At 48.0% G+C, this 18,960-nt stretch overlaps 8 protein-coding genes across 8 annotated transcripts, besides 2 other annotated features; 3 read left to right on the forward strand and 5 right to left on the reverse strand.

The window, feature by feature from the left end:
- Nucleotides 1-29: 29 nt before the first annotated feature.
- On the reverse strand, nt 30-875 carry UA08_02710 (hypothetical protein; the record flags this gene model as incomplete). Its single annotated transcript, XM_020264782.1, has 1 exon — nt 30-875. The coding sequence occupies one exon, from the start codon at nt 873-875 to the stop codon at nt 30-32; it is 846 nt and encodes a 281-aa protein (XP_020122137.1).
- Nucleotides 876-1,167: 292 nt separating this feature from the next.
- UA08_02711 (hypothetical protein) lies at nt 1,168-3,133 on the forward strand (the record flags this gene model as incomplete). The annotated part of the gene is made up of 2 exons (XM_020264783.1): nt 1,168-2,036; nt 2,125-3,133. The coding sequence occupies 2 exons, from the start codon at nt 1,168-1,170 to the stop codon at nt 3,131-3,133; spliced, it is 1,878 nt and encodes a 625-aa protein (XP_020122605.1).
- Nucleotides 3,134-3,676: 543 nt separating this feature from the next.
- Nucleotides 3,677-4,915, reverse strand: UA08_02712 (60S ribosomal protein L13; the record flags this gene model as incomplete). The annotated part of the gene is made up of 5 exons (XM_020264784.1): nt 3,677-4,114; nt 4,282-4,440; nt 4,537-4,583; nt 4,764-4,797; nt 4,913-4,915. 5 exons carry the CDS (start codon nt 4,913-4,915, stop codon nt 3,677-3,679), a joined length of 681 nt encoding a protein of 226 aa, XP_020122604.1.
- A 575-nt stretch (nt 4,916-5,490) lies between these two features.
- Nucleotides 5,491-7,008, reverse strand: UA08_02713 (hypothetical protein; the record flags this gene model as incomplete). Its single annotated transcript, XM_020264785.1, has 1 exon — nt 5,491-7,008. One exon carries the CDS (start codon nt 7,006-7,008, stop codon nt 5,491-5,493), a length of 1,518 nt encoding a protein of 505 aa, XP_020122607.1.
- A 1,867-nt stretch (nt 7,009-8,875) lies between these two features.
- Nucleotides 8,876-11,881, forward strand: UA08_02714 (hypothetical protein; the record flags this gene model as incomplete). The annotated part of the gene is made up of 1 exon (XM_020264786.1): nt 8,876-11,881. One exon carries the CDS (start codon nt 8,876-8,878, stop codon nt 11,879-11,881), a length of 3,006 nt encoding a protein of 1,001 aa, XP_020122606.1.
- Nucleotides 11,882-12,012: 131 nt separating this feature from the next.
- Nucleotides 12,013-13,119, reverse strand: UA08_02715 (hypothetical protein; the record flags this gene model as incomplete). The annotated part of the gene is made up of 1 exon (XM_020264787.1): nt 12,013-13,119. The coding sequence occupies one exon, from the start codon at nt 13,117-13,119 to the stop codon at nt 12,013-12,015; it is 1,107 nt and encodes a 368-aa protein (XP_020122609.1).
- Nucleotides 13,120-14,845: 1,726 nt separating this feature from the next.
- Nucleotides 14,846-14,934: a repeat region (Identified by RepeatMasker using a combination of RepBase library and repeat library created with RepeatScout).
- A 153-nt stretch (nt 14,935-15,087) lies between these two features.
- Nucleotides 15,088-15,179: a repeat region (Identified by RepeatMasker using a combination of RepBase library and repeat library created with RepeatScout).
- A 542-nt stretch (nt 15,180-15,721) lies between these two features.
- UA08_02716 (Actin-like protein arp6) lies at nt 15,722-17,316 on the forward strand (the record flags this gene model as incomplete). Its single annotated transcript, XM_020264788.1, has 4 exons — nt 15,722-16,217; nt 16,293-16,995; nt 17,052-17,114; nt 17,178-17,316. 4 exons carry the CDS (start codon nt 15,722-15,724, stop codon nt 17,314-17,316), a joined length of 1,401 nt encoding a protein of 466 aa, XP_020122608.1.
- A 205-nt stretch (nt 17,317-17,521) lies between these two features.
- UA08_02717 (3-hydroxybutyryl-CoA dehydrogenase) lies at nt 17,522-18,612 on the reverse strand (the record flags this gene model as incomplete). Its single annotated transcript, XM_020264789.1, has 3 exons — nt 17,522-18,252; nt 18,313-18,418; nt 18,481-18,612. 3 exons carry the CDS (start codon nt 18,610-18,612, stop codon nt 17,522-17,524), a joined length of 969 nt encoding a protein of 322 aa, XP_020122611.1.
- Between the last annotated feature and the right edge of the window lie 348 nt (nt 18,613-18,960).

An 18,960-nucleotide genomic window follows, 5' to 3' on the forward strand; every position in this document is an offset into this window, starting at 1 on the left:
AAGATTCAAGCTGCAGCCCCTCTATGCTGTTATTGCTGCTGCTGCTTCTTCTTTTCTCGCAACTTCTTCTCGGTCTTCATAAACTCTCTAATACCAACCGGGATCCCAGCAAACAGATCCTCCCCTCCTTCTGTAGATGGCATCTCCCAATTAGTCTCACTGCCCCCACCATCATCGTCCATGCTAAGACTGGCACTGGCAACCTCATTCCTAGGCCTCTGTCGCATATCAGAAGACCGCATTGACGTATTTGTATTTGTGGCTTTAGCCTGCGCTTCATTAACCCTCGACGCCCAATTTTCAAGATCATCTCGAAAGTCGTCCCAAACGCAATGAACACAGCCACTCATGCAGCAATTATCTGGTTCCGTGGGCCGCGGGGGAATCGGGACACCATTTACTGTTTTCCAGGTTGATTCGGGAGGCATTGTCTCCGGATTGTACCTTGACGTTGACTGATAACCGGGGCCAGCGAGTCGGGTGCCGAATACGATGGACATCTTTTCTTCTTTCGTGAGTGCTTTGCCCTTATTCTCCTTTGCGCTCTGGGCAGCAGTAGTAGCAGTAGCAGCCGGTGATCGATGCTGCGGATAGTGGAAGGATAGAAGGTCGGAGTAGTAACCTGAAAGCGGATATGCTTGATGTATCTCGGTGCTACTCGTAGTATTGTTATGTACTCGATTGCTGTGAAATTTCCTTCTTGTCCTTGTAGGATGAGATGAACTTGCGAAAGTGCGCGATGATGATAATGGTTCGGAAAAGCGTTTGCGGCTTCTGAAACCGAGGGCTAAACCATGGCCAACGGTGCGGCGAGACGACGTGGGAAGTAATCGCAATATCGAACGCCTGCTCAGCGTCAATATGGACGGCTCCATGTCTACCTTGGTAGATGTTGTTTGGAAAATACAAAGCCGAAAACAATTAGCAGCGGAGAAGAGAAATAATTGACTGACCTTGGCGGGATGGACGGCCGTTATGTCATTGATGCAAACATCACAAACAAACTCTGAATTTACGTGCTGCCCAAAAAGGAAAACGTCGATTGTTGACTGACAAAAGGCGACTTCACATCGCTACCCCGCCTGGATAAACTGTCTAATTGACTTCGGACGATTTGTTTTCGAAGAAGTTGCTGATAAAACGCCCCGAGGATTTTGGGGCGGTAAAATGTCAGAACTTCCAGCGAAACGGCGCAAAACGAGTCCGAGTACCGCTGCTCCAGTCGACGCGACGGCCGCCGGAGATGTGAGCGCAAATTCGCATCTATTACAGTCGCCGGTCACACACAGACAATCATTTCAATCGCCTACCAGAGCGAGTCTGGCACGGTCTAATCCTGAAGTGTTGGCGCATGTTCTCTCTCGGTCTCCAACGCGAAGTCCTCAACGACAACCTGTTTCGCGCAGCAGTCGCGGCAATCCTGAAAGGCCATTAGGACTACGTGATAGAAAAGCTCTACGACCGTCCCTTACCAACGAGATGTCATCTCCACCACGACAGACCATCCAGTCTCCAAGGCGAGGACCTCTTGCTGCCCAGGCTTTTGCAGCGCCGCCTCGCAGGGTATCAAGAAGACTCGAGACACCAACCCAAGGAGGCGATATTGGAAGTGGAGGAGCGCCAACCACACCTTTGAATAATTTTATGCGAGGGAGTGACCCGGATGAACAATTGGCGTCTGAATTGAACAGTGCTACCCGAGAGTTGGAGAATTCTGGTCTTTTGGCACCATCCGTATTGCCTGACGACTCTCTAGAGCCAGAATTGCCCCCGACTCCGACTCAATTGGGTAGGAAAAGGATGCCAGGGAAGGATTTATCAGGACCGAGAACTCTCCATGCCGCGGAGACAACCTTGAGAAGCGAACCAGAGCCCGAAGAGCCAGATGTGCAGAAGCGAAAGAATGTTAAAAGGGAGCTTCTGGCACAACTTGATCAATTAAAAACGGATGTTGCTGAGCTAGAAAAATGGACTGATCGAGCTAAACGTAGTCTTGATAAGCCGCAGCCCGATCCTGAGGCTGTCGCAAGTCTGATGTGAGTTCGCCCGTGCTTTGGCGCATTTACCTGGTTAGCGATGTTTTTCTCACACTCGTTACAGTTCTCTTCTGGCTTCAACAAATAGGTCGACGGACCGACAGTCGAACTCACCTATCCTAGAACACCCCCCCATTTCTACTCTTATTTCTTCACTACTTCCCTTTTCGGCCAAAGCCGTACCTGTCCAGGCTCGTCCAACATCCCCGGAACCGATAAACACGTTCGCACTTAACAACATACATGATCCTAAGCCATATATAACCGCCTTTGCTTCATTGTCTTTGGAGCATTCTCAAAGTCTATCTCTATCCACCAGTTCCGAAGGAGCTATCACCGAAACGCACGAAATTATATTGTCAGCACCTTTCCCCTTTCCTCAGAATCAATTTAGGATACCGCTTGTTTTTACGATAGAGCTGCAGTCGCAGCGCATTACATCGGTGTCTTTGCAAAAGGACCATCATGCATCACAAGCAAAAATTCCCTCAAGTTTACAAGCTTGGATTAAATCACGCATATCCAGTCCCATTTTGGCTCTTGATATTTCAGGCCTCTGCGTTGGAATCAGCCGGTACTGGGAAGCATCCGTGTGCCGGGCAAAAATTTGGTCGAGGTTAAAGAAAAGCCAGGAAATTCTGTTGGCCAAAAAAGGCCAAAGGAAGCTTAGTGACATTCGTGCGGAGCAGCATTTAACAGGACCTTTGAAAAAGTCTGATCTTCGGTCTATTGTTCCTCATCTTCAGCGTTCGTCAATGCTCTTTTCACCCTCTTCATCAATTAGCCGCTCTACCTCCAACAGTAGCGGCAGCAGGAGAGAATCAAAACTCCTCCTGTCCTGCCCACTAAGACTGGACCAATGGACGAGCGAAGCGCAGCTACAGCCAGATATTAGTATATCGATACCCGATTTGTCTGAGTCAAAACGTAAGCGAGTAGAGTTGGACATGAAGCGTTTATTCCACAATGTTCTGAGGGAGCAAGGCAAACTCAGGAAAGAGTCCTCGACTGGGATGAATGAGGAGAGAGAAGCACAAGCTATTGTGAATGCAGCGGAAGGTGTCATGGGTGTGCTTTTCGGGCTTGATATACTATGAGTTGTGTGTCTAGGTTAAAATTTCCATACATACGCTTTAGACGTAGACAGGCCCTAAAGCTGCTTAATTGAAAAGCAAATTCTTACCATTCCAATGCATGAAGCGGAAAAAAATCATTTTTATTTTTGTAACATGACATAAAAAAACACCCATTCATTTGTACGACATTTGTAAACGATCCAGAAAAGATCACGCCGTACCCACACAATGTTTAAATTTGATACTTTAATGAACCCGAGTACCCTAAGGATGTAAAGAAGAATCCAGCAAAATGGTTCTACCCACCAAGACATTGTAACTTAAGGAAAATCACATTTAGTCCATAAGAATATCACTTGGTTGGACTCGAATCATGGCATTTTTTTGCTGAATAACATGTGAGCATGCCACATGGACACGCGCACATGTAAGAGGAGACGATGCAGAAGGAAGTAGAAAAACCCTTGTTTTTTCTTGTATCCCATGCAAGACAGCTGGAAGAGGAAGGAGATGAAGAAAAAGAGGATATCATTATCATATTTTGGAGTGTTTTTAGAGTGATATCTATTTCTTGGCAGCTTCGGCCTCCTCAGCCTTGGCCTTAGCCCTCTTCTCGCGAGCTCCCTGGTAGCGGGCCTCGCTGCGAGCCTCACGCAGCCGTCGGTAAGCGGCCTTCTCACCCTCGGGAAGATCAGAGCGGCTGATCTCGGTAACAGCCTCGGCGGCGGAGATGTTCTTGACGGGGAAAGTGGATTGGATGTTGGTGGCGTATCCGGCAACCTTGCCCTCAGCGGCGAAAGCCTTGGTGGCAGCAGCAACGTCCTCGGCAGATGAGTCGAGCTTCTTGTACTGGCCGCTCTTGCGAGGGAAGAGGATCAATCGGCTCTTGTACTCCTGGAGACGAGCAACGTTGGCGGCAAGAGATTCCTGGGAGACATTCTTGCGGCGGTGGTCAACGGCGATACCGATAGTGGGTGCGAGCTTGCGGGGAACACCAGCCTCCTATATAAAAAGTAAGTACCTAACCATGTAAAATCACACCAACTTTTTCCGAGAGAAAAATCATCCAATTCCTGCTTTGTTGGTGAAAAGACGACCAAAGAAAAGACGAGTATTGGTGATGATTCATTCGTGAAAATGTCCGCTAGATGGTTTGTTGGGTGAAGTACCTTGAGCTCCTGAAGTGTGAAACCACGTCCGGCCCTGACGCGGCGGTTGTATTTGATAGTGGGTGCTCGCACAACGGGGCGGAGCTTGTCGACCGGGCGAGGAGCAACAGCAGCGGCCTTCGCCAAACGGGCCTCACGACGGCGGTGCTTGCGTCCGGGCTGTAATCATCCAGGTCAGCTAATGCCCTAGCAACACTTTTCTTCCTCGCGAGAACATCGCGTTAACGATCGGATAAAGGGATTCTCGTTTCGTACCTGGTTGAAGTGCACGCGGACACGACGTTGCCAGTCCTTGTGGAAGTCTGCAAATAACCAGTGCCGTCAGAGATAAAAGTTCCTTCAATTTTCTTTCCAATATCTATTTTTTTTTTCCAACGCAAAAATCCTCTTCATTCCTCTCAAAATCCCCAAACACATTTTTTTAATATCCGCCCCTCCTTGATCCTAACACACGAAGCGGAAGTAGGGAGTGAAAAACTCACGAGTATTGGGGATAACGTTGTTGTGCTTGATCGCCTAGTTCATGGAAAATCCGTCGTTAGCATTCAAGCACGCCCATCTAAATTACCGATCTCTCCCCTTGCCAAATTTACAATGGCAAAAGAGATCAAAGCAACAACTATGTACTCACCATTGTGCCGGACGGAGATCAAGTCTCTCACTGTTGTGTTGTCGTCGGTGTGTTGCTGGTCGAGTCTCGAAAGGACTGACTACGCTTCAATATTGGGTGGAACTTTTTTGGTGTGGGCGGTCCAATGTGCCAAGCGCGCTCGACCGCCCACTCACGGCGCAGAAGCCTTTGCTGAGTCTCGCTTAGCGAGCCCTAAGCACGCTATCCCTGTTGTGGAATGGCGCCCTCTGCGGCGCATTATGTAAGCTTTGCTGCTAGATGCTTGCAGTTTAACTATTGACAGCTATGCATGCTATTTTACCAGGAAATGCGGTGTAATCACAAAAGTCTTAGCGATCTATATTCACGGGGTATGCCTGGAAAGGACCCTACTGATAATTGTACACGAAAACACATCAAAAAAAAAGCAATGGCAACAAAAAAGAGACCCAAAATGTCTCCCTAAAGAACCCAATTTTTCCTTCTCATTCCGGCCAAGTAATAATCATCAGTCATCATTGAACACGCTGTCAAAAGTCAAAATCAAAATCAATCGCTAAACACCAATACAGTCATGGGAATTTCTCGTAGTACATTAGCTATGCGGGGGATAGCTTCCAACTAGTAATGCCCAATCCGACGTCTTTGGGTTTCTTCACTGCAGGGTGCCCTTGCTCTTCAAATGAACCCTTTCGTTTCTGTGAGACTGGACTAGGTCGGTCAACGCCGGGTTTCCTCACTTGCCCAAAAAGTTTTGTCTGGAGTAGCGTGCTGGACTTTCCAATACTACTGCGATGGGAAGAGACGGAATCCTGGCGAGTTTCTGGTACGCGGCGAAGCCTATTAGTGGCTAGAGAGCTAGCTTGAGATGCTGGGATATCCTCATCGCTAACGGCTTCATCCGCATCTGAAGCAGAAATAGTGCTGTCACGGTCGCGTCGACTTTGATCTTGCTCATGAATGTCTTTCCCAACCAAGTTCTGAGGAGGTCTGCTGCCAGGGGTAATGTATTGGGGATCATGAAGGTTTCTAGAGCGCTGAGGAGTCACTGGCAGAGAAGACATTGAATGAGCTCCTCTAATATGGGACCCTGCATGGGCGTTTCTTGAGTGGCGATTCCGCTCGGGGGATACATTTGTAGCTTCACCATGTAAAACGCGATCGGCAGCTAGAAGAGTAGCAAAGGCATCATGACTCCCGTCACGAGCATTCGAGTGCGTACAGGCACCATCGAAGACACGGGCATGAGACTTTCTTTGTGGCGTGTTGAATTCAGGGCGAGAAGTGGGTGACAATGAACCAGAATCAAGAAACCTCGTCAGATGCTCACGATTGTCTCTGATACGCTTCTTGAGAAGTCGATTCTCTTCGGTAAGAGACTCATTTTTGGTAATACCTTCATCGATCTTTTCTTTAATCAGCTTCTTCGCGTTCACCAACCTCCCCTCCAATTTTGCGTTAGTACGCTCCAGTTCAGCAATCCGCTTCAGTGGATGATCTGACTCTGGACTGGCGGAAAATTGAGAGGTTCGGGAGTTTGATATAGCACGGCGATTTTGATACTCTGCGCTCTGTAATATCTCCACTTCTCTTCGAGCAAGCTGCTGTTCAACTTCGGCTCGTTTGATAGCTTCGTTACTGGTGAAGGATAAGAGACTATTCTGTAACTTGAAGTGTAGGGCGGACATGCGAGCTTCCTGAGCTATCGACAGTAGATCCTTAGCTATAGTTCGAAGCTGGGCTTCACTCGCAGCCTCAATGTCTTCGGTCGTAGGCAGATTCTCAGCGGCGCCGTAAGCAGCATAAAGTGACTTTTCCAATGACGCGCTGGGGGGAGAAGCGGGAATCACCACGTGGGATCCAGAACGAGATCTAGAACGCCGGCGCAGAGGCGCACGAGTCTGAGATGAAGGAGGTGGCGTCATTTCAGATGACGATGCGGGTTGCGGCGAGCAAAAGCCACCATTTTTGTCTGATAAGCTACCATTTCGGTCCAGCACCGGTTGTAAGTCTGGAGATGCTGAAAGAATGGATCGCCGCGGGGGCGTGCTGGGGATGAGGATTTCGGCCGCGGGAGCCAACGAGGCCGGAGAATGGGTCTCTGAGGCTTGAGACATGGCTGTCGATGCTCGTCAGCCAAGTGAGGAATTGACCTGGTAGATAATTAGTACTGGCATGACTCCCTTGACATGGATCTGATCCTTACTAAAACGGACAATTGGAATGCGGTGTTTGACGCAGCGACTGACGATAACGGAGAAGGCTATCCGGCTTATCGATATGAATGAACCCGACTATCAAACACTATGCGGCACCGCACAGTGAGACGCACAGACAGCACCCGCTATGCAAGCAGCACGATGGACGGAATCGCGGTATGGAAAGCGGAAGGGAAAGGCGACGCCGGAATGCAGAGGGAGGAGAGAACTAAACTGAGCAGTGGTGGTGATCATGCGGGCTAATTATTCTTGTAGTGAGGTGTGTGCCTGGCAGGTGACGAGGAGGCTGGGGGAGGGGCGACCGGCCACGACCAACCACGTGAGGCCAGCGGCGCATGGGAATGTGATGCGCGTGATGCAGCCAATCACAGCCGCGCGATGTTCCTCTTAGCGCGCGGTCCGCATTCCACTCTGTGGCGGCGGCATCACGTGACGCAAACAACGGTTGCCATGGTGTCGACTCCTCCTCGTCTGGCGTTGACAAGGCAACCCAGTCTGGACCGCCCATTCCATAGGGCTGTGCAGCCACCGGCTGGCACGCAACCACATGCAAGGAAGGCATTTGCAGACCGCAACAATGAGCGGCAGCTTCTGTCAGAGCCGAGGCTTGTACGGACATACGTACATTATAAGACTGCAGCTTCGAGGGCACAGCGATAGCCCAACGGAATCGATGTCGTACTGATGTGATCAGCCAGCCCATTTCCCTCCCTAGAGTACAACGCCGATTCATTGCGACCTGGAGATGAGATGATCTGATCTCCTACCCGTCTTGGATCATGGTGCGCTGCAGATTCGCACAATCTGCGGCGAACAATTTCAATCTACGTTTTCATGCAGTCGCTTCGCAATCTTCGTCAATTCTCTTGGTTCTGAGAAGATTTTGTACGACTCATAACCTCGTCATATGCAAAACTGCTTTTGCCCTTGCAGAACTTTCTAGACGTCTTCATCCAGGTTGCGCTGGCGCAAATTATAATCAAATGCCAGTGTCGTTGAAGCATAAAAAGTCTCCGTCCTTGCGCAAGAAACAAAGCGACTTCACGGCTCAATTAATGATGAAGCCATAATAACCGCATGACCAATTAACCCCGGAAATCTTTGTACATGCATGAGTTATGAACAGGTCTAGGGAATTTTTTTATTTGGCAGTAAGGGCCAAACCCCCTGAGAGACAAGCTTCCCTCGAACTTTGCCTTGTCGTCTGTCTGTCAGTACTCGGAAAGTTAACCGGGTTTACTAAGAGCAAAATGTTAACTTGTTGAAAAATAAAAGTGGACGCTGTAGTTGCGATCACTGAGAAGCCATCACATTGGAGTTAGAACTCGCTTGTAGGTTCAAGGTTGAAGTTCAAACGTCGTAGCTACCAAGCGGGCCGCCAATAGGATGGCAAGCCGACATTGACCCCTTGCAGTTCCCACTTTCCGTTGTTGACTTCCCGAACTCCTGGCCCATGTCTCCTTAAGTCCCTGAGCTATGCTGCTTCACGACACACTTTTTGGTCAAGCTTACTCGAGTTCACGAACACGGTGTGCCGGCTCTACTGAGCTTTTGGTATGTTCTCAGTGTCATTGATTGAGGTTGGACGCTTTGAAAAGACTCACAGCGAGACTGGTCGCAGTGCCTGCAGTGTGCAGAGCAGCACATCGCAGTTACTCATTAACAGCTGTTTAGTCCCAGTCGACGTCTAAAGCTGTATCTATATACATACCATGATTGGTGTCTATTGTTGAAGTTTGTTCAACAGCATTCTTTGACAGCGACCATGAGTCAAAGCAACACACCAACCCGTCCGAGCGGGATTCCTCGCCCCGTTTCCAGAATTCCATTGCCAACCCATACGAGTGCCAAGTCTATCAGGCCCTCTCCATCTAGAGAAAAGCTTCAAGCAGACACCGGAATTGACCACCGACGCCTGCGACGCCCGTCCCAAGAAGCATTAAACCGAAAATTCTCAAGTCAACGTCTCAAACGCCGTGAATCGACGCAAACACTTCATAGCTTCGCCGAGGAGTCGAATTCGCCCGATGATTTTGATAACGCGATATGGGGGCCATCTCGGGGCCGGAGTGATGTGCTAACGCCGGTGCAAACATCGCTCTCTGACCGGACAATCGAAACCTTGTCGCGGATTTCTCCTTCGCCCTCCCCACGTGGTAGAAAAACCGCCCATATAAGCCACGACTCTTTAGTGGGCACCTCAATTGACCCCAGCGAACACTCAGGATCACCTTCAAGATCCATACAGTATCTCGGCATTGACGATGACGTACCATCTACAACTGTTGCGCGAGCCTCGTCAAGGCTATCTTCTATTTCAGTGTCAAGCCGGGAATCTATGCCGAATAAAGCTACAGAGCCGTCAACAACGTCGGTGAGGTCATTTAGCAGACAAGGTCTGGGCCCTGGAAAGCGTAGTTCGATTGCTGGAGTCCCATCCTCGAAACGCGGGGATACCTTACCTTTGAGGTCATCACGTATCACTGAGAGCAAAGAAACCATCAATGGCCGGCCAAAAGCAAGATTATCTCTCACATCTACTTTTGCAAAACCGTCGTCAGATGAAATCGTCCATTCTCCCATTTCAGTCAAGAAAATCCGACAGCCATCATCTAATTTCTCATCAAATATGACTTCGCCATCATCGATCGTATCCAAAAATTCCTCGAGTGGGTCAGACCAGGCTATACATGACCCGGAGGCGGAAACCCGCAAGGTATCAAAATCGTCAAGTGCATTGCGTGAGAGTATCGCCAAGGCCAAAGCAGCCAGGAAAGCAGCCAGACAAAGCAGCGCTGGTACAGCTACTTTCGATGCATGGGATAATGTTGAAGCCCAAGATCCATTCAATCAGCTTCCTAAAGATGGCAATAAAGCAGTTCTTCAAAAACGAGTAGCTGCCGCTCGAACGTCCGGATCTTTGAACATTGCCGCAATGGGCCTAACCACGCTACCAGACGAAGTTCTCAATATGTATGAATACGACCCAAGCTCTAATTCAGACTGGTATGAAAATGTCGATCTTGTCAAATTTATTGCAGCAGACAATGAGTTCGTTACGTTGCCAGAGTCAGCTTTCCCGGACATTGATCCACACGACTTTGACATGGAAGATGACAGCAAAGGCAACCAATTCGGAGGGTTGGAAATTCTGGATCTCCATGGCAATTTTCTTCAGTCTCTGCCTCTGGGTCTGAGGAGATTGCAACGGTTGACGGTTTTGAATTTGTCAAACAACCAACTGAAGATGGAGGATACTAAGGCGATCTCAGAACTTGAGCAACTTACCAACCTCAAACTAGCAAATAATAACCTTGAAGGCACTTTGCTACCGGCTCTAAGTCAGATCCACAGTTTAGAAGTCTTGGATCTACACGGAAATCGCATCAATCTCCTACCCGAAACTATATCTCAGCTCAGAAACTTAAAAGTATTGAATATCTCCGAGAATGAATTAACATCCCTGCCATCAATCGCGTTGAGCAAGCTTCCTCTACAGGAATTGGATGCTTCTCGGAACAAATTGGGGGGCATGTTGCTAGATTCAACAGTGGAGAAATTTGAGAACATGCAGACACTCAATGTTGCGTTCAACTCGTTGGAAAAATTATCAGAGGACGACAAATTTCAGTTTCCAAGTTTGCAATTCTTGTTGGTTGATGCGAACCGTCTGAATTCCTTCCCTTCCCTTGTTACTTGCAAGTCACTTTTGAGAATTTCGGCAGAAGGCAACAGTGTAACAGCATTACCTGATGGGTTTTTCGATCTGGATAACCTCAAACATGTGGACTTGACTGCCAACGACTTAAGTAAGCTTGATGAACGTCTCGGCTTGATGGACAACCTTATTACTTTCTCCATCGCAAATAACCCGCTAAGAGAAAGGAAATTTCTCACTATGGACACCGAAGACCTTAAGAACGACCTGCGCAGTCGCTGCTCTCCGCCAACAGTAACCAACCATCCAAGGAACACGGAGTCAGGGGAAGCCCACGGAGCGCAAGCTGGAGGTGAAAACTGGGAAGATGAGGAAGAAGGCTCCGTGGCAACGGAATTTACTCTAGCTCCAGAGAGCCCCAGTCATTTGAATCGTTGGAAAGTGAAGACCGGCGGAGTTCTTGACCGCTCTGCTACCGACATGACTGAATTGGACGCTGAAGAGCTAAAGCCTTTGCTGTCTTCTTATGATATCAAGTATCTTTACATCCAGCGCAACAAACTTCAATCTTTCCCCGCTGCTGCACTCAACCTCATCGCATCCACTCTGGTTGATTTGGATCTATCAAAAAATCCTCTCAAAAGCGACGATCTCTTCTCGGCGCCAGTTTCTTTGCCTCATCTGCAAAGCCTAACTCTAAATGGAAGTGGTTTAACCAGAGTTGACTCCTTGTTTGAAAATCTCTCCGCTCCTACCCTTAAGTTTCTCGACATCTCCAACAACCGTCTCTCAGGACCCCTACCCTTCGCTCGGTATCATTATCCCAACCTTATCACATATCTCGCGGCCGATAATCAGCTCTCTAGGCTTGATTTCGAATCTGTAAAGGGTCTGCATGTGTTGGACATAAGCAACAACAATGTTGATTATCTCCCACCGAAAATTGGATTGTTGGGAGGAGAGGATGGTTCAGGATTAAAACGATTCGAAGTTGCTGGAAATGTGTTCCGTGTTCCTCGATGGCAGGTTGTCCAGAAGGGAACCGAGGCGATCCTGGAATGGCTGAAGGGCAGAATTCCAGCCGACGAACTGAATGAGGCAGATGCTCTTTAACCTCTATATATGCGCCGACCTTGCTTTGACGGCAGGTGTCTACTGAATCACGATATAAAATGTTTGCAAGGCCTTAGCGTCATGTGCAGGCCGTAGTTGTATAATATGAGTAGCAGAACACTTTGTTTTCACTATGATTGAATATCTTTAATTACATTGCCCATTACTTTTCTCCAAGTTGTTGACCAAATTGTGAATTTGTCCCCTTGCTGCTGCTCTGTAATAGTCGAGTTCTCAGTCCAGGGGTAAATGACCAATTCAATCGCCCGTTCAGCAGTCGTCTTCGCCTTGTTCAAGTAACGGACAGAGTCGTCCAGGTTACTCTCATACAAAGAGCCCGCGGCCTCATCTACATGTCCAGGGATGCTTTGAAGATCGGATGTCAAAGACTCTAGCTTTGCGATTTGGGACTTGGATGCCGTGAGCCCTCCCTTTTTGCATCGATTCGAGATAATAGCCGGATAAATCTGCGCAATCGGTTTGAGAGCGCGTAAAAGCGACTTCTTCTGCTCGTGTAGTGCTTCAATGTCATCATCTTCTTCTTCCTCATCGGATTCCTTGCCGTTCTTTTCAATATCTTTTGCTGTTTCGTCGCCAACGTCCAGCAGTTCTTCAAAGTCTGCATCATCCTCCTCGGGATCCCACTCCTCCAACTCGCTTATTGCATCTTTTACCAGATCATGCCATTCCTGGACTCTGCGAACCACATGACCGACAACACCTTGCGTGACGAGTGTCGTGATTGTATCACAGGCATCCCACACTCGTCCTGTTTGCGATGTTATAGCTTCTTTTTCCGACTTTGAGAGCTCGCTTTTCTTCTCCCCCTTCTTTAGCTCATCCGCGAAGCTCGTAATCGCTTCAACCAATACAGAGAATTCCTTCAATGCCGTTTTCACCAGTAATCGCGCCTCAAGGGAAAAGGCCTTTGTATATTCGCCGGGCGTCAGCATAAGCACCGCCGTGACCATCGAGGGCATAACCGAGTCATTGACGGGCGTAAGAGACGTGCACAGTGCAGAGGGAGTGAAAGGTGCAGTTATTGTGAGGAGCGACAGTTTGGTAACTTGAGCTCTTAGTGTTTTTGCACTATTAGACAGGAGGACAAGAGGAGACGGGTTCGCAGCGTCGTCGTTCTCTGCTGTTGCTGCTGTTGGCGGGGTCGTGTCTAATGTGGTCTGGAATTGCGCTGAAAGCGCAAGGGCAGTTTCTAAAAGAATATGTAGTTTTTCCGACATTTTTGCAATCCTTTATTTTTCTATGGCATGTGTGTGTCGGTTTGATATGTAATGGTTTCCTGGCGGTGGAAGACTATTTGTTGATGGTGAGTCTCTTTTTTCAACTTTTTCCATCTCGTTTGTGATAAGATCCGATAAGGGTTCCGTAAGCGGCTAGTGCATGACAGTCATCAGAGGGGCAGAAGAGTGTCTCTTCATGGACGCATATAATGGTGGAAATACGGAGGGGGGGAAAAGGAAACTCAATATAAAAGATAAGAACTAATCTTTACCTGGTTAATATTGTGACAAAGAAGGTTGTTTAGAGCATCGTGAGGAGAGGAAAACTGATGTCGGATCACGGAGAAGCTCGATATATTGCAATACTGCATTCTTTTTCATCTTAACTCAAGAAAATCTTTACATTGGAAAGCTCTACGCTGCGTGCTATGTGTCGTATTGCTATATGGTTTAGGGCAACTAGTCAATGGTTGCTTACAAGCCCTAATAATAAGCCCTAATTTCCAGTTCCGTAGGTTTGTTGTCTCTTTGAAGCTTCCCGGTTAGGTCTAGTGCAACTCCCATGTCAACCCTCCTTTCTCTCTCGCTTCCTGTTCCTATATGGCAGGCTGTTACTATCATCATGGCAAGCAAGCACCCAGCAGAATACCCATCTGACTCACCTTTCAAGAGACCTTGACAAATGCGTAAGTTTTACCATATGAATTTATTGTGTCTCTATGTATTAAAGCTAACGTAGCCAGATCTACCATGATCTCAAGCAAAACCTCATCGAAGTTACTCTGCCGCTGACTGACTTGACACATCTGAATGGAGAAATAGGCTGATATAGATGACACGTTTCTCCAAAAGGATGGGTTTCCTGGAGAGAATGAAGCTTTTTGTATCCGTCGGTTGGGCAAACAGACTGATGTATCGGCCATGTGCCGCTTCGACGCTGACAGTTACGAGAATATCGCACCTCGTGTGACTACTGTCAATCCCAGAAAAAGACGCAAGAAGGAATGCCGCACCGTAGGTGCTCCTTTCCCATATTGACTCCGTACCTGCTAATTTCTTCCTAGGCGCCCGCATCCTGCGAGAACCTCGCCCGTCAGGCGATGTATCAGGCACACACCAAGGAAGCCCGCGGCCTTGCACTAGCCGTCGCTGCTTTCGAGAGGAAATCTTTGAGATGTACGCCCAAAGGCAAGGTGGAAGTTTCCAGGACGTTTTTTGTGGGACGATTCCGACATCGTGAATGCTCCTCATATTCAAGGAGAGAAAAGAAATCAATTGGGATCGGCTTGCGTTGAGCTATCAGAGTATCACCGAGACCGTGTTAAAGGACCTCTTATTGCATGGACTTAGGTCAAAAGGGTCACATTCGTTCTGGCGAGGGCCCACAGAATGGAGCAGTTAAAGCTTCTCTTCAATCTTTTAAGAGTCTCGAATCTTACCTGACCAAGGATTTGTCGCCAAGCCTCTATTATGAACGAGTTGAGTACTTCCGATGGCACCTTGCCGAGTTTAGTACTCGACAAAATTTATGTGAGCAGTACAGGAGCCATCACCCTCTCAAATACTTATCGCCGTATACTGCCATGATTGGTTCATCTAGAGTAGGTAAAGGCTTTGGCCATACAGCATCTAGCTCTCTCGCACGATCAGCATGTGACATATTTGAGCCTTTCTGGAGATTTGTGGAAGGGTATTCGAAGCGCTCAATTATTGCGAATCATGTTGGGGGATAATTCACTCATAAAATGAGCGTTACCAGAAGCCCCAAAAAAGGCCAGGGCCCTTTTTGGTGACTTATACTGGTTGATATTCCGTTCTTACAATGAACCATTGCCGCCGCCTGGCTTTGAGATGAACGACATGCCGAGACAAGAGAACACCGACAAGCAAGAATGAATCGAGCGCGGGCCGAGGACGATATCGTCGTCTTCATACTATTTTGGCCTTCGCTAGGCTTGTGATCCTGAGAGTGGAATATAAGCCAGGATTTATACAGAATGAGCATTATCAAAAGCCCCATTAAAGAGACTTTCTTGGTGACTTAATGGTTAATATTCCGTTGTATCTTGATGGAATCATCACTTGATCATTCATGGATGGAATATTGACCACTGCCACCATGAAGGATCCCTTTAATGTGACTTTTGTTAATACTCGTTTTATAGGCCTTCTGTTGTACTATTTTGTTGACATCGCTTCGTGTAGAAATCTGGTAGCTTGTATTATCTTTCGGTTTTGTTATTCGATGAAAATTCCTGTCTGAACATTGTCTAATCCCAGCATTATTGTCACACCACCATTTGAATTAGATGGGCTGCCTAGAGGAAGGACTTCTAGGAAGCAAAGGCTGCATCCGCTTATGCAACACTGTCCAGTAGTTATTTGGTGTTTACTGTCTGGTGTCATGGCTAAGATCAAGGCCCTGAATAATCTTGTTTTTTTTTCCCGGCCAATCGGAGCAGACTTACAGTAGTCAAGCTCTCTCCGCCGCTCAACTTTATAAGTAATTCTGCAACGACAAGAATCAGTCTTCCTAATGAATCCTCCGCGATGCTTACCAATTTTTGTCTATACGCATAAATAACCATCTTCCACGAAAGAAATGGGCGTTACCAAAGCCCGTACCCCGGCAAAGCAGGCAGCGCCCAAAGTCCAGCCCCTACCGGAGAAGACCTTCATCATCGATAACGGCGCGTACACCATAAAGGCAGGATACGCTCCAGCCAAACTCACACCACAAAACGAAGACGATGCGCTTTCTGCATGCGCAACGATTCCCAACGCGCTCGCCAAAACACGCGATAACCGCGTCTTTGTCGGCGCTCAGCTCTCCACACACATCTCCGACTGGAACGAGGTTGTCTTTCGCCGTCCCGTGGAAAAAGGGTATATAGTGAACTGGGAGGCTCAAAAGGAGATCTGGGAGCAAGCTTTCTTTGATGAAAAGACCGTTCGGAATAAAGAAGCGCGCATCCCAAACCCCGAAGAGACGACGCTGGTTCTTACCGATACGCCCAATGGTCTTCCCGCTTTGCAGAGAAATGCAGATGAAATGGTCATGGAGGAATGGGGCTTTGGTGGCTATGCGAGGATTGTTGGTGAGTTCTCAACTTTTGTCTAGAGGCTTATTTCACTTCATGGCCATTACTAAAGTGCGCTCAATTGGATACTAGGATCGACGATGAATGCATGGAACGATATACACTCTATTTTCGGAGATCCTACGGAAAGCACAGGAACAGAACTGAGCCCAGCTGAATGCCTATTAGTTATTGATTCGGGATATTCCCATACAACTGTCACGCCTGTTTATAGAGGCCAACCGCTTCAACGTGGTATCCGCAGACTAGATTTAGGAGGGAAACATCTTACCAACTACATCAAAGAAATGGTTTCAATGCGGCAATACAATATGGTTGACGAAACACATATCATGAACGATGTCAAGGAGGCGGTATGCTATGTGTCTAGTGATTTCATAGGTGATATGGAGCAGGTGCGGAGAGCGACAAAGGCCCGTGGCCAAACCCAAGCAGCCGAGGGCATCGTCGTGGACTACGTCCTTCCAGACCCCAGCGCGAACAAGAAGGGCTTCGTCCGCTCACATGACCCTTTGATAAATGCAAAGAAGCGAAAGAGCTTGCTGTCTGGGTCTGGTGACTTAGTGACCGAAGACTTCCTTGTTCTTGGTAACGAACGATTCACCGTCCCCGAAATCCTATTCAACCCCTCAGACATCGGAATGAGGCAGGCTGGCATTCCTGAGATTGTTCTGGAGAGCTTGTCAGTTCTGCCAACAGGCCTTCATCCTTCTTTTCTTGCCAACATCCTGGTTGTTGGAGGAAACGCCCTCATTCCGGGATTCATAGAGAGATTGTAAGTACAGCTCTCTCATTCAGGCTTAGCGCCCATATGTTGATTGGTATACCCAGAGAAACCGAAGTTCGTCTGATAGCGTCTGCCGAATGTGTTGTGCGAGTGCGAAAACCAAATGAGTGAGTGAAATATTTGAAGACGACGCAGCAATAAATACAAGCTAAAGCTAACATTTCATATAGTCCCATCCGTTCAACATGGTTGGGAGCGTCACGACTAGCCACAGACCGCCAGGAACTGGCGTCCGTTGCAATAACAAGACAAGAGTATCTCGAATATGGGTCAGCATGGGCTGGGAGGAGGTTTTCCGGATCTGGTTGACAGTGTGGCAGTTGTTTTGCTTGATATATGGCGTTGTGGAATTTTCATTTTCTTCAGGGAAATTGTTAAGCATATGATACCCGGAGTTAGAAACATGAGCCAATAAAAGTGTTTATTTGTAATTATTCAATTTCAAGTTAGATATCTGCTTCCTATCTACAAACCCAACAAGTTACTTGATTTATCATCTTAATTATCTATTGTTTCAATACTCGTAAAATCCTTTGCCGCTCTTTTTACCCAGCCAGCCAGCATCAACCATCTTCTTCAAGAGAACCGATGGCCGGTACTTGCTATCTCCGGTCTCTGTGTGAAGGACGTTCATGATAGCGAGACATGTATCAAGACCAATGAAGTCGGCCAATGTCAAGGGGCCCATAGGCACGTTTGTGCCATACTTCATAATACTGTCAATATCTTCGCGACGGCCCACTCCAGTCTCCAAGCAAATAATGGCTTCGTTGATATATGGCATCAGAATACGGTTTGCGAGAAAACCCGGCGCATCGGCAGAGACGGCGGGTATTTTGCCCATGCGCTTGACGAATTCGAGTGCAGTTTCAAGAGTGTCCTGAGATGTTTGCAGGCCCGAAATAATCTCAACACCCTTCTGAACGGGGACCGGGTTCATGAAATGTGTGGAGACAACGCGTGATGGTGCTTGGAGGTCTGTTGGGTCTGAAGCTGTAGAAGCGGCGATTTTGGTAATAGAAATCGAGGATGTATTCGTGGCTAGGATAGCATGTTTGGGTGCAATTGTTGCAAGTTTGGAGAAGATAGATGTTTTGAGGTCGGTGATTTCAGGAACGGCTTCAATAACGAAATCTACGTCGGAGAGGTCTTCAAGCTTCGTGCTGGGAATAAAACGGCCGCGAATTTGGTCCGCAGCTTCACGAGTGATGCGCTCTTTAGAGACATCCTTTTCAAGCAACTTATCTATAGGTTCCATAGTGTGAGAGATATTCGGTTAAGCTGTTTGCGCGGAAATTTGCTTACCGGCAAACTTCAGGCCCTTCTGTAAACCGGCGTCTGAATTGTCTATCAAAACAACAGGCACCTCTGCCTTGTGAGCCGCTACTAAAGCAATACCAAGACCCTTGTCCTGTTAGTTCATGATCATATCCCCAAGCAGGGGGCCTCTATCAAAATGCAAAGAATGCTCACCATCTGTCCCGCGCCGACGACACCTAGCTTCTTAACCTCGGCAGCCGCGAGCTGATTCTTTGATGAACTAAACCACCGAGGCGCATTGAGTGTCTGGCGACGAGCGCCATTTCGAAGAACTGCAGGCAGCATGACTGTAGCTGTGCTGATGTGTAGGCAATGGCAATTGATTTGGCATCAGCAAAACAAACACAAGAACTCAAGATGGACCGACTGATCGAACAAGCGCCGAAGCTTTGCCGACAAGCCGCGGGCTGGCACGACGTCATCGGCTATTGTCGGCTGGCCGCACTAATAGTATCGCCGAGCTCCGTCTTGACATGTGATCTTCAATGCCTCAGGCTCTAAAATGCCAATTAAGCAGGACGCGTCGACGCGACTGGACCGCGTCTTGATTGGTGCATTGGCTTTGCTACGTTTGCTCTCCGCATCACTGAGTTGCTTCCTAGCACCAATTCACGCCCGCATTATCTATATCGT

Source organism: Talaromyces atroroseus (assembly GCF_001907595.1).
Source record: "Talaromyces atroroseus strain IBT 11181 chromosome Unknown scaffold_2, whole genome shotgun sequence".
NCBI classification, from domain to species: Eukaryota; Fungi; Ascomycota; class Eurotiomycetes; order Eurotiales; family Trichocomaceae; genus Talaromyces; species Talaromyces atroroseus.